Source organism: Pteropus alecto, unplaced genomic scaffold (genome assembly GCF_000325575.1).
Source record: "Pteropus alecto unplaced genomic scaffold, ASM32557v1 scaffold121, whole genome shotgun sequence".
In the NCBI taxonomy this organism is placed as follows: Eukaryota; Metazoa; Chordata; class Mammalia; order Chiroptera; family Pteropodidae; genus Pteropus; species Pteropus alecto.
The window spans coordinates 13,619,888-13,634,737 of record NW_006434369.1 but is presented as its reverse complement, the minus strand read 5'-3'; the positions used below and the strand labels follow the sequence as shown (position 1 = coordinate 13,634,737).

At 43.5% G+C, this 14,850-nt stretch overlaps 1 protein-coding gene across 1 annotated transcript in view; it reads left to right on the top strand.

Annotated features, from left to right (window-relative positions):
- RREB1 (ras responsive element binding protein 1) overlaps positions 1-14,850 on the top strand; it is a 127,682-nt gene that overhangs the window by 85,339 nt on the left and 27,493 nt on the right. The window contains 2 exon segments of the mRNA XM_015587284.2: positions 5,115-5,259; positions 5,837-5,973. Coding sequence (XP_015442770.1) covers positions 5,115-5,259; positions 5,837-5,973 — 282 coding nt within the window.

The following is a 14,850-nucleotide window of genomic DNA, read 5'->3' as shown; positions in this document are numbered from 1 at the left end:
TTCTCAGAGCAAGCCAGTGCTTGAATGGTTGAGTTTACCTCCATTTCCAAATCTGCATATTTACATACCTAAGAAAAGTCAGCAGAGGGTTCCTGTATTTGGAACTGGAACCAATGAAGTTCAGGAAGGAAAGGAGGGATGTGCTTTAGAAATGGGTCTGTCTCCTTTGCCTGCTTTACTAGATTGGCATGCAGCTCTTCTTATACAAAGTGTATTTGTTTTGGCTCTGGTATATTCTATATTCTAGCAGATAACCCACCCTAGCTACAATGGATCTTTGCACATTTTAGAAAATGACTGATTATATTTACAGGAGGAAATAAATATCCATCCCAAAATTCAAAGTAGATTCCTATCAAGTGCTTAAAAGTACTCAGATTTAGACTTTTTTCCTAGTTTAAGAAACATCTGCAATATTTGTTTTGGTTCATTACTGTAAAAGCCCCTCCTGGTGTTATGAATGAGAGAAAACTACTTGACTCCTGAAAGAGTTCTGATAAAATTCCTTCCTAAGACCACGGTGTGGCAGGATTTCTATATTAATGTGGCATGCCTCCAAAAGAAAATTCTAGAGTTTTATGCTAAAAGCAGTCACTTACTTTGACTTTAATTTCTCTCTACTATAAATGTAGATGTGTTTGAATGCCTGAACACAGATTAATTCCAATAGAGAAAAACTTAGCATGTGTCCTCATTTGGGGTGTTTTTCATTAAAGTCTCTTAAGTATAGCGCTATTTATAGTCTCTTATCAAGTTTGCTAGCATTAAACCCTAGTAAATTATAAGATGTCTTGGAAACTGAAGACATATGTTGTAATACGGCAAGTATAACAGGTTTTCTGCATATACTTCATCCTTCCTTTCATTCAGTGATTCAGCAAATACTTATTCATTTCATTTGTTTTCATCCATTCAACCATTTGGCAGGTATTTATTGACTACCTACTATGTGCTGCCAGGGACTAGTGCAGAGAACAGGGGAGAGAGGATTCTTTCTGTAATGGAACTTATTTTCAATTGAGGCCGAGGGAAAGTCCAACAAGTAAATACACGATATTTGCAATTACTACTGTGTGCTGTAAAGAAAGTAAAAAAAAACGTAGACTCGTGAGCATCTGCAAGAGTGGGGTAGACCACTTGACGAGAAACATGAATGGCAGGTGCCAGCCCTCAAAAGTCTGGTGGAGCAGCCCGAGGGTCGGACTAGTTGGAAAGGTTTGAAGAACCAAGAGAGAGCTAGTATGTCTAAAAAGGCTGTGGGATTGGGTTTGGGTGCTAACAAACGAGGTCAGAAAAATAGGCCGAGACCAAATTTTCTTCTACGAATGGTACTGTCAGAGGCATTTAAACAGAGGAGTGGTATGATTTGATCCATGTTTTAGAAGCTTACTCTGCCTGCTGTGTAGAGAGTGGACAGTAGGAGGGCAAAGAAGAAAAGCAAGGTGGTGAGTTTAAAATATTAAGACCAACTGGTTGAAAATTCTGTGGTTAGTGTTATTGCACTGTATCCATCTGAATTGTGATACATCAATACCTATACATAAATCTTTGCATATTCTTCCAATTATTATTCTTTGAGACAAATTCCTAGAAGTGGAATTGATGAGATAAGAGAGTGTACATATTTAAAATTTGGTCCCTCTTGCTCAGCCACTTTGCAGAAGGGCTATTATTATTACCAGTTTTCACTCCTGTCAATAATGTGTTAAGAGTTCCAGTACATGTGTTGTGGTGATACTGCAAGGGTAACATATTCTGCACGTATTTCATTCATGTATCCATCCATCTCTCTAGTCAATGATTCAACAAATATTTATTCACCCACTTAGCCTTTTGGCAGATATTTATTGACCACCTACTAGGTGTCACCAGGGACTAGTGAAGAGAACAAGAGAGATACTTCACCACACCGACATTGCATATTTCTCATCCTTGCCAATCTGAGAGGTATGAAAGGTGTTAACTGTTTAGGGTACAGAATGGAGGAGACGTGGCTCGATAGTTTGAATGAAGAAATCATGGGGATCTTAGTAGGAATGGAGGGTGCAATGTTGCCATTACATACTCAGAAAGATATTCCAGCTCTGTTTACACAGCCTCTGGAGGTGGTGGGCCCAGTCCTGTGGCTTTCACTCAGACTACATCCAAATTGATGTTCACTTCTGATCCAGCATTTTATGAAGGACATTTACAAACTGGAGCGTAATCCAAGGTTAGTAGTGATTGGTATAATTCAGTGGACTTGGGCCTAGTTGAAGGAGCTGGAGTATTGTTTTAATGAAATGCAGTCATCTTCCTGAACTACTGGAAGAGCTGTCACATAAAAGAGAATATAGAATGATTCTGTGTTGTCCCCCAGGACAGGTAGACTTTAAAGGAAGAATGGAATTTTTGACTCAACATGGGGAAGATGGTTTTAGTAATTAGCACTGTTAAAAATGGAGAAGTCCTTGTGGCTGGAAGTATTCAAGCAGACTAAATGATGGTCTCTCCAGTGTGCTGTGGAGAGGACTTTCTGTGCTGAGTGGGAGATTGGATAGCATCTCAGCTTCCTCCCAGTTTTGAGGCTTGTTGTAATTTATTGATTCTTAAGATACCTGGAAGTTAGATGAATTAGCCCTTGAAATAAAACCTAAGACAAAAACAGACCCAGGCTTTCTAAAGAAGAGGAATAGAATTGTCTCCTCTCCACCAGCCCTCTTCTCTGTTTTGGTAACATTCCGTGGGAAGGAGGCCATGACTGGCTCATCATGGTGACTCGCCCCACTTCCTGTGAGCATTTAGAAGGAAATAGACAGCTAAGGTTGCCGTTCCTGCTATCAGAGGCCAGGGAAGAAAAGTAGGGGTCATGGTGGGGAGAATCTTTTAATTACAGATCTCACCCGACTTCAGAAATTACTGGAGCTTCCAACTCTGGCAGTTCAGCTATTGACTGAATTAAGTTCTTAAATGAGCCTGCAGCTGTTGGTCACCATGTAGCTGAAAGGAAAGATTGGCAACACCCCATGTCTTGGTCAGGAACTGGAGGTTTAACCCTAGAATGGAACATTGCTTGGGCTTCAAACCTGGGGCTCTAGCTGGGCTCAGTAGGAAATTTGGAGTGGGTGGATGTGTTCAGCAGCCTTGTACTTGCCACTAGGCCCTTGAGTGAGACTGCTTTGACCTGGTCTCCTCTCCCTGCTTTTGGTAGTTCACAGTTCAGGGGAAGCCCCAGTTTTTCAGAATAAGACTGGAGGTGGGGAATGTTCTGTGACTGACCTTGGGCCCTTCACTCCCTGATGAAACTTGGTTATTGGTTTTGTACCAACTGCTAGACCTTAGGCCACAGTTACTCGGAAAGGAAGTGTCCAGGTTCAGGTTCAAGCCGTAAGATTGTAGCCTGTGATCTAAAGGCTTGGCCTGAAAAGGTATTTTTTAAATTGATTTTGAGTGATTTATTGAAAGGATGGTTTTGGTACTAATTTACATCCCTTAGTATTAGCATACTTCCTCAATTCTTACATGCTGTGAAAAAAAAAATTTTTTTTTTTACATTTCTAAAGTTGGAATGTCCCTCCAAATTCTGAAAATAAGTGATGGTCTCCTTAAATCACCTTAGACTTGAGCAGGTACTTAGAAAAGCACTATTTATTTCCATGAACTTTCCCGAGGCTTTAAGTAACCAAAAACTAGTAACAAAGCTTCCTTCCCTAATAATCGAAGTGAAGAACTCTGTGGACGTGGGCATGATGGTTGTGATTCTTTTCCATTCTCTCCCACTGTGTGTTTCTGTTCCACCATACTGATTCCCACTAAGGAAGCAGAGGTTTGGCCTGAGCCTCCTTCCCTGAGGCCCATTTCCTCAAAAGTTAGGCCACATCTAACCTGCTGACAGATGGTTGGGCTGGTGCTCTTTGGGCAGGGGGCTAATGTGGGGTCCCCTCCACGTTCTAGAGTATGTCTGTAGAACCAGAACAAGAGCAGTCATCGTCTTACTTCCACATGCTCAGAAAAACACGGGTATCGCAGGACAGGGGTTACGTGAGGGAAAGGTGTTATCTTAGCAATGTCATTGACGCCAGTGGCCTGAGAGCCTGAATTGTTGCTACTCCTGGTAAGTATGACAGGATGGTTTATGAAAACTTTGCTGTCTTTTTCTATTCCTAAGAACTTCTCCATTATGATAATCTTTTCTAAAAGAGCTATTTATAAAAAGCTATGGCTACATTCCTACTTCTGGCACAGTTTAACCCTGGTCAAAGATGATGATGATGGTGGTGATGATTGTCATTAGGAAACCTCGACCTTTTACGTCACAAAGTAAGGAAATTGAGACTACTTTTTTGTAATGTCATTCTTTCCCTGTAGGTCTTGGGACCTTGTTAGGATGTTTGTTTTAGAACTTGATAAAGTTAGATTACTTAAATCAGGTCACCATAAAACCCTCTTTATAATACGTATATATGTATACAAATTGTATGTATATGTGCTACTTACTTATATGTGTATTCCTAGTCCCGTAGATGTCAGGGTCGCAACATGTAATTAACTCACTTCATTGTCCTAGCTACTCTCATGATCTGTTAATCCATGTAATACCAGGAACAACATGGAAAGGCTTTCAGGACTTAATAAGCACTCCAGATATTTGCTCTGTCACCACTTCTCACATTTACCCCTAACATGCTTCAGAAGGCAGAAGAGAGAGAACATACACTAACTGGTACATGGAGGTGTGAGTTTCAGGGGGCAAATACAAAGTAATTACTTGGTTAATTACTTGGTTAGCTTCTAGGAATTCTTTATGGAAGAATATTTTGTCTGCATTAGAACTGGTCATCAGATAGTTTGTTTTCATCTCATTAGTGCCAGTGAAGTTCACGAATGTCTCTCAATAGGTAACAAGGCATTAAGCAACATTTTTTGGATAGCCCTTGCAAGAGCTTCAAGAGGGGTTCAGGTTATAAGGTTTTAAAAAGACAGAAGTCACTGTATAAATTATACTCCCTATCTCTTAAGAAAATTTACCAATCCCTAATGATAAAATATAGAAAATTCCAAATAAACCAATTCAGTTTTTTGCTAAATCACATTGTGTTTGTGTGTGTGTGTGTGTGTGTGTTTGTGCTCTCCAGACATATGAAGATTCATGAAAAGGACCCTAACAGTGCTACAGCTGCAGCACCTCCATCCCCACTGAAACGTAGGCGGCTATCATCCAAAAGGAAACTGAGTCATGATGCTGAGTCGGAGAAAGAAGACCCAGCACCTGCTAAAAAGGTCCTTTCTGCTCCCAACACAGATGCGCCTAACCACAGGACTTGTGGCGGAAATACCTCTAGTCTTTATTTTCGCAGTTTGGGGACCTGGCAGACATCCATCCTAAGCTTTTAACTTTTGTTTTTTCACACTGTTTTGTAAAGTGTCTGCAGAAAAACGTACCTTTGCGCTTCCTCTGTGGAGCCTCCTCTCTGAGCCCACTGATGAAACGTAGAGCTTGCTCCACTGTTTGGTGCTTTTTTTGTTTTTTCAGCTAGAATGGAAGTTTCATAAGTGTTAGGGACTCTTTTGTCCTCTTTTATTCCCAGTGCCTATCAGATGCTGGGTGCTCCTATAAATATTTGTTGAATGAATGAGTGGGTTGAGGGTGAATAGATGGATAGGTGGACGGATGGATGGTAGAATTCAGCGAGTATTGTTATATGAATAAAGGACTGGTCAGTAGCATTTTTAATACCTAGGAGGGAGGCATCCTTTTCTCTTTAGATAGCCTCTGGATTTCATGTTGTCTTCTCTTCAGAAGCAGACTCATGTGGGAGGCCTCTTTCATGACTTCACTTTTTTTTTTCCCCCTAAGATGGTAGAAGATGGGAAGTCAGGTGACCTGGAAAAGAAAGCTGATGAAGTTTTTCACTGCCCAGTATGTTTCAAGGAGTTTGTTTGCAAGTATGGACTGGAGACCCACATGGAGACCCACTCAGATAACCCACTAAGGTAGGAGAAAGGGTGGAATGTACCTGTCCCTCTGGAAGCTCTTTTCCATTCCTGTTTGTTCTGGCATATGACACATCCTTATTTCCCATTACTCCACACTCAGCTGAAATGACTTGGATATGATGACGTTAGTAAGGCCTTTCAGAATGGTGTGTGGTGTGGGGAAGAAGTAGGGCTGAAGGGTGTGAGAGAAGGCGGCTGTAGCCACAGGATGTGTTTACTGAGGTTCAGTCTGCTTCCTTCACTCTCAACGAGGCCCCTGAAACCATCACCACGAGCTCCTGGTGCATGGGGAGTCTCCTCTCACAGGGGGCTTTTGGGCAGCAGACACATTGTCTTCACAAAAGGTGTTGCAACCCACATGATTGTTAGCTGTGCATGAGTTTGTGATAAGGACACGAAAGGCATACCAGCTGTCCGTGGGTGTTTGGACTGGACTGGGCTGGTAGCACAGAACACTAAGAACGCATTTTGGGGTAAGTCCAAGTTCTATTTTGCGTAAGACATTCAACCTAAAGTAAAGCCCATCACAGAACAGTGATAGGTAGGTGCTCGTTCTGCTGGTCTGGCTTCAATTTTAGGACTCTACTGGTTTTAGTTTTTCTGATCCTCAGCCTCCCCAGGCAGAAAACGTAGATGGTAATGTGACTTTCCAGCAAAGTGTGGGGTTCTGAGGGGCAGGGTACTCCGCTTTCTTTCTCTATCTTCTCTGAGAACTTTTTCATCAGGCAGAAAGTCCTGTGTTCTTAGCTTGGAACCTCTTCCTGCAGAACTGCCACTTTTAAAATCTATGCCATAGTTTTTAAGCACTGAAAAGAACAGCGCCATCGGGGAATCTCTGGTACAGTACAAAGCTGGAAAGTAGCATGTCTGCCAGGGTCACCTAGGGCAGAAGCGAGCACTTACATGGCTGCAGCTTGGGTTTCAGAAGACGGCTTGGGAGGGTAGAAATCTGGACATCTGTGTGTGTGACTCACCGGTATATGGACCACATTTCCTTCCTGAAGACACGTGTTTGGTTGCGACTTAGGAGTGAAAAGGTCTGAGCAAGCCAAAGAGAGAAGACGTTCGTGTTGGATCGGGGGAGCCTAATTGTATGGTAACTTAAAGCCATGTCAAATATCATTATCCTTAATCATATTAGCTTGACCTTTCTCCATTAAAGGGAAAAAGGATTTATGAAGAGTTTTAACCACTGAGCAATTGAAGTGCTATAAAATGTCTTTACATAACTCCCCCGTCTGAGGAAGTTGCACGATGTGTGGGAGTGAGCATGGACCTGTTGTCCAGACCCCTGGATCCCAGTTTCATCTCTGCTCACTTGGGACTTCGACCAGCTACATACGAACCTCGAAGGAGAGCTGGACCAGATAACCTCTGTGTTCCCTTTCAGGCCTTAAATTCTGTGATTCCAAAACCTGTCTCCAAACAGTTGTTCTTCTGTCTACCAAGAAAAAGCATTTAGCTCTTCTTTGTATAGGGCCTATAGTTCTGTGAGATTTACAAACTTGTCTTCATGGTTTCATTAATGTCCACAGCATCTCCAGGATGTGGGCTTGTGGTGGGTGATGAATATTAAATAGTTCTCTAGACTGAGGACCTGAGCAAAACAGAGGTGAAGTTACCAGATGAGCTTCACATGGCCAGTCATGGACAAAGGCAAGGATAGCGCATAGGACCCCCAACTCCCATTTCTGCCAAACAGCCTCTGACCGAATACTGCAAAGTAAACACACTGCTCCTTCCTATGTTTTATTTCACATCATACTTTATTCTGTGCTCAGATATCATTAAGAACTACCCATTTGCCCCCTTTCAGATAATTCTATCCTACAGGGAAAATAACTTGACTCTCCAGAGAGATTTCTGGGTGACTGCAGCCTCCACAACACCGTGTATAGCAGTGGGAGATGAAAGTCTCAAGTCTCCCCTTCTTAAATGCTAGCCTGGACATGGGTATGGATTCTTCTGGAGCAGGGCCTTCTGGACGAGCACCTACTCCAGAGACAGGCTGGGCTTGCTACCCAGGGTGGATTGAGATAGGAATTGCACTGACACTGGTTGTTCCTTTCTGCACAGTTTGGTGGTTAATTCACTTATCATTATCATGACTCCAAGGCCACCGGAGTAGTCAGCAGGCTATGAATCTGAAACTTAAGTCCTGCCTGTTTTCCTTGCCTACTCTGTAGTTTGGTGAGGGGTTGACTGGAGAGTTTTTGTTGCCTGGCAGCCTTCCCTCTCACTGGAGCCCCTGGACCATGCACCCAACAGTGCCTGGCAGTGGCCATTAAGAAGGGGTTGCCTTGTGTCCATTGTGGGGAACAAGCAGGCCGTCCCCTGTCTAGTGGCTTTTGCTAGGTGGGGTGGGGCTTATGTCTAGAAACCAAAAGGAGTTGATTACAGAACATAGTTAATTTCCCTTTTCTCCTTTCTGCTCTGCTGTTCCACATAATAGCCTGCTATCAGAGGGAGGCCATTGGGGCAGGCAGGAGCCGGCAGGGCCCAGCCAGGCAATGAACTGTGACAGGAGCTAGTGGGAGAAACTGCTTGTTAACCCAGAGCTAAAATAGACACCATCTCCATTTGCAAACCCCAAAGGCAGCAGAACCACAGTGGGATGGACGCTACCAGTTTAAACAGAAAGTTTGTAACTCAAAACAGCTGTTGGCTTCTCTCTCTCCTGCCATTACACCCCCACCCCCAAAGCTGGCAAGGTGCCTGTTGTTCTTAACAAAAAGTATTGGAAATCCAAATTTGTGTAAATGCTGAAGCCGATCTCCATTCTCTTGTGTTTTAAATTAATGAAGTATCAGCATACAGCAAAAAGAAGACACGAAGCTGCTTGTACTGAATCTTGTTCTTGGTATCCGTTATTGCTTGCACCCTGGCATGACCAGAGATAAATCAGCCCCTCTGGACAGCTCCCCAGACAAGGAGAAACACAGGGCTTATTGAGAACTGGCATTTGGAATTGGAGGTGACAGACAAGAGTGTTCAGCGAGCAGGTGGATGCAAAGAGGACATCCCTATGCGAGGATATTTTAGGGTGTTGAATGTCTTCCTTGGTTATAAGAATAGAACAGAGTAACAGGCCGTACACTGCTGCGAGTAAAGTTAGCTGAGAGGGAAGTCCAGGTCAGCACTGACGAGTACAAGTAGGATGAGAGCCATGTGTATCATTTTAAATTTTCTAGTAGCTACTTAAGAAACAGGTGAAATCGATCATGCTTTGTTGATTATACCAGTATGTTCCAAATATAATGTCAGCATAGACACGGTATAAAAATTGTCAGTGATACGTTTTACATTCTTGTTTATATACTAAGTCTTTGCAATCCAGGGTGTGTGGTTTGATCACAGGCCATCTCAGTTTGAACAGGTGTATCTCAAGTGCTCAGCAGCTCACCATACAAGTGCAGGTCTAACACAAGGCCACCTATGGCAGAGAGGGTGCCAAGGCAGCGGCTTTGTTTCGGAAGCCCCTGGTCTTATGTATGAATGGCTTCTCTCAGGCTGACCAGGGCAGAATGGCCAGAATGGCAGCTGGTCACCGTGGCAATATAGCTGCAGCTGGGGGCAAAATTTGGCAAAAGCTATATAATCTTACATGGTTTCTTGATTAAAGGAGATAGGGTAATAAATAATTTTTAAATTACTTTAGTTAAAATGGACCCAGGAAATGATTGAATGGTTATTATGTGTCAGGCATTTGACCAGACTTGAGGAAAAAAATGGTGACATTGGAGATAGGGCCCTTTATGGACCAGTAAGAAAACAAGTAAAGGAGTGGTTATAAAACAAAGCGAAGGGGGGGGGGGTCCCTTTATGGCCAAGGGGTGCATGGGAGCCTATTGTCCAAACAGAGGGAGCCTGATCTGGCGGCTGGGGTGAAGCTTCCCTCAGCACTTTACATCAGATGTCATGGGGCGCTTCACTGCGTTTCCTCCAGTAGAGGCCATCCTCGCTCTGATCAAATTATTGATTTTGTCTGTGAGGTGATTTTAAATTTTAACGTGATGCTCTTAAATCTATGCCAGAAATTAGTATGTGGGGAACCCAAGTGGGCTCTGACAGGCATGGCTGTGTGAGGGGAGGTTAAGTGCTGCTGCAGGCGTGGAGGGTAAGCTGGGGGCCACCCCTCATGTTGGTAGCAGAAAGAGGTACCAGAACATTTCATCTGGATTCTTGAGTGTTCAACTCCCTTTACTGTATCCCCCACCTCACACATACACCCATCACCTGCAGGAAGACCCTCAAACTAATTAACATGGCATTGCTCCCATGCTTGTTAAGTGCCATTTTTTTTTATAACAAAATATTTGTCAGCATCTTGTATTCAAGAGTCTCAGGGGTCTGAGACTCGGCCAGGTGGAAGTAGATTTAAAAGGATGCTGGTGGCTGAGGGTGGAAGGCAGGACATTCCTTCCTCCCCCTTCTGCCCCAACTTCCCAGCGGGCCTGGAAGCTGGAGGCACCTTTTTCAGGACTGCCCTCTCTCTGCCCTGCCCAAGGGGCCTCTGTGACTTGGGCTTACCCCAGCCACCTTCTACCCCCCCCGCCCCCCCCGCCACTGTTGTGAAGTCCCTAGACCTGCCCTGGCTTCACGCCACACTGGTTTGGTTGAACAGTCTGAGCAGGGTGTGCAGGGTGGTGGATTCCTGGGTGTGGGGAGGGCAGGCTGCCACCCGCTGCTGGCCAGAGCCCTGTCACAGGGCCCGCACTGTTGCTCCCAGCAACTGGGAGAGATTAGTGCAGCTGTTGGATGTCAGTTCTCGGCTGGGACAGGGCTAGAGGGGAGGGTGGGCTCAAGGAGAGAGGAATGTCTGAATTGGGCAGGGCTCCGAGGAGAGGTTGTTTGTACTTAGCCCTTCTTGCCTCCGGAGACAGAGCAGGAAAAATGAAGCATGAAATCCCTTTAAAAAAGGAATGTCAGTCTCTTGATTAAAACACTATAATGAGCAAGAAATCCAGTATCTCAGGGAGGTGGTGAGGGTCGAGCAGCAGCTTTCTCAGCATGATATTTCACAGGTTCTGATGATGGGCTGGGGTTCATGCTAAGAAAGGCTCCCAGTTGAGCCCCTGTCCAGTGTCCAGGCATTAAGAATGTGGTATGAGTTATAGAAGGAGCTGGGCATCTGCAAATAACTGTCCTCTGAATGGACAGCTTAGCAGTGTAGCAGGGAGTTAAGCCACTGGCTGCATCCCAACTGCCTGGCAGCTCCACGGCCTCAGGCAAGTTGAGACTTGGTTTCCCCATCTGGGAAATGGATTTGAAGATTCTTGTGAGGATGAAGGGAGCAATTCACAGTCCTTAACAAGAGCTAAATGCATACTATTATTTGGAATGTGTCCTTTTTAATATTTTAAGGCTTGCAACATTTATAGTTACGGTTATAGTTATGGTTTTGTGCCATTCTTTGGGTGCCCCATTCCAATGAAACTGAGAAGTCAAATTCTTCCCAGGTTTCTCCCAGGTACTATATACTTGACAGGGAACATGAAAGCAGGTTGTCCTTTAGTCTTTATTGTTATAAAAAGCCACTTTTATGTAGTTTTGCTTTTGTAACAATTGGGAAACTGACTGACTATTTAAATTTGGTTTGAGTCCTGTCTACCAAATTTTGTAGTCCGCCTGTGTTGAAAGCCAGATATTTAGAAGCTTGAAGAGACTTGATACCTTTAAGTAAGAGAACCACCATCATTTTCCTTAGATTGTTGGGGAAACCTGAGATTCTAAAGAAATGTGTTTCCTGATGTTTGAAATTTGCCAAAGCATTCTTTTGAAAATATGTTTAGCATAGGAAAAAAATTATTTTTGCCCTTGATGGGGTCATCTGAAGTCCCTTAACCTGCCATGATGGTAGAATTGATAGAATGATGTAAAAGTAAGCCACCCAAGCTTTTATCATTTTGGGCTACTCTGAGCTGTTTTTGTTGACTTCAGGGTTTTTATCTTGTTCTGGAGAGTTAAGGTCACCAGATGAATAAAATATTATGGTAGCAAGCACTGGGGAGGAGCTAATCCCATAATTGTTTAGCCACAAGTTTAAAAAAAAAAAAAATAAAGCTTTTGGTGGCCTTGTTTTCCATTTCTGTAAATCCCATTGCTGATAAATTTGCCTCCGGGCCTGACTCTTTAATCTTTTATGTATCTACATGCTTTCCTTTCACTTCAGCATCTTTGGGAAGGTGGTTTGGGAAACATGCTTTAGTCAGTGGTTATCAGGGCTGATACCTTAAATGGTGACAGTTTTTTTTTCAGATAAGTGCCATCAAAACTGCTGACTACTTCAGGCTTCTTATACCCTTACTCTGTACACAGAACGCCAATACCATAATAGCACATAACATTGCATTTCTACCCCAGCCCAAAATTGTGCACAGTTTTCTTTAAAAAAAAAAAGAAAAGACTGCGGTGCCCTGCCTCATTAGACAATCTATATAGTACATGTCAGTTCTCAATTCAATGACTTTAAATTTTTAACTTTTTTTTTTTTCCAAGACTAGTAGATCTGACTATTAACAAGAACATCATTCATTTATTGTAAAATCCTTTGAGAATTGAAAGGACAAACCCTCAGCTAAGGAGAGTATTTCCTTAGCCAATGGGAGCTGGCTTGTTCTAGCCCTTACTTTGCTGTGGCAGCCAGAGGCAGAGATTGAACACTGGCTGGCAGGTTGGGTCTCTCTCTGTGCCTTCAGAACCAAGAGCAGTTTGCTGTTCTTGTAGAAGTCAGACTTCTATGACCATGTCAGCAATGCATTCTTTTCCAACCCTGCCAATCTCAAGGCCGTTGCTGGTGTGCTGTGGGATTTGGTCATGTGTTTGATTTCCAGAAGAGAAAGGACAAGAAGGGTAAAAGTATGTGTTGCAGGCTCTCTGTGGTGCCTCCCTCCAGCCCCCAGTGTCGGCTTCCTCCATTCCTGTCATCTGTCTGTTTGTATACCAGGGGCCACAGTGAAAGCTGGGCTAACCCCTCTGCATGCTGCCAGGAGGCATTTCCCTGCCCTTGGACCCCTGCCTCAATCCTCTCCTGTATGTGCTACACACCTACTCATGCCCCTTCAGTGACATTACAAGTGGTACTAAGGGAGGGAGAGAGAGAGAGGAGATAAGCTGCAGGCAGCTGTTTTTCCCCTCTGCTGCTCGAGAGAGCTCTGACTTGTGTGCTCCCAAAACTATAGCTCCTCCCTTCCCACCCACCCCTAACAGAGCTGCTGGAGCCCCTGCCCCAGTTTTAGGAACCACCATGACAGAGCGGCCCTACGAGAGATAGAACCCATGGTTCAGGGGCTAGGATGTCACATGTAGTGGAGTGGGGAATGCTAAAATCTACTCCAGTATCCTAAATTAAGTTTTCTTACTCTGTTATAGCAGCATTTGCTAACATGTGCTGAAATATAGGTGTTTTCTGGGTGAAATAGGCTCTGGTGAACTGCCTTGAGGTACAGAAAAACTATTTCTTTGAGCAAAATGATTTAGCATTCACATACCAGTGATAATCCTTTTGTAACTTGAAGACGGGCTGAATGCCTACATTAGCATGCATCCCTGTGTTTCATATGTATCTCACCTTTATTTAAATTGTCTTTTGCAGTTTTACACTGATGAATTTTTATTTTCCTTAGGGTAACCTATTTCCATATGTGATTTAAGAAAGCAAGCAGGTTTTGTTTTTAGAACTAGATGGGGTTTTATTAGTTTGTTTAAATCCTACAACTAGATAGATACACTTTCTCCCAAATGTATTTGTTACTGACAGCGAAGTTTCCATTTGGAAAAGTTACCCTCAGTTTCCCAACATAGGGCCATCTATGTTGCCATAAAGTCAGAAAGCAGCCTCTTGGGTTTGTAAAATTTCCCTCTGGCACATCATCAGAATCACTTTGCAAAATGAAATTGTCCTACAGCGCTCCCCTCTTCTGTGACTCTAAGTACAGTTACAACACAAGTACAGTTCTGCTCCATCAAAATATTTTGCAACCATGTTTACGAGTTCCTGGCAGAGTTGAGAGAGTCCCCCAAACTGGGGTAAGGGGAGAATAGTAGGGACCACTTGACCAATGGCTGTGGCCTTAATGAAGACTGACAGGCCCAAGCAAGGTTAGAACGGTGCCTGTGCTAGCTCTGCATCTAGCAGCATCGCTTACAGATGTACAGTGACCTTCATTGTCCTTGAAGAGCCTCTTAAAAACAAAGTTGCAAAGCATTCTTCCTGGGGCCTTGGGAGGGCTGGTTAAACTAGAGTGTCTCTGGCTGACAACGCTGATTCAAATGTTCCTGGGTGATGGGTTTCCACACTGGTTTTATGTAAGATCCATCACCAGGTTTCGAGCGTGAGATGGGAAACAGTGTTTTCCTGTATGGTTTTTTTTATTCCTTTTGCCCAGCCTCACGATGTGCTTCTGGTTTCAAAGCAGATATTTCTTCCTCTGCTGTTTTCAAGCGACTCATTTGTGGGTTGACATTCTTTATCTTTTCAGAAGTGAAATGGGAGCACCTTGGTTGAAATCCCATGAAAATAGAGATGTGAAGTTGTAGATCTAAGGCCTTACTTAGACTTTATTAGAAGGTTCCGAGTGGGCATGTGGGCTGAGATGGTACTCACTTCTCTTCATGAGCTGTGGCTCCAGGATGGGTGGCAGAGGGTGGTGAGGAAGCTGGTGTTGTATGTAGGACAGAGGGTTGACCAGGAAGAACGTGCGTTTCTCCCCATGAGTCTCAAGATTAAACAGAAGTAGTAGAGACAATTGTGAAGTTCTTGAGTGAAAAGAGAGAATACTTGCTTTTGAAATTAAAATTGTTTTCCTGAATTTTCAATTCTAATTGCCAGGAAATGAGCTGTTTCTGATTTTTTTGTTGTTGTTCCTAGCAATA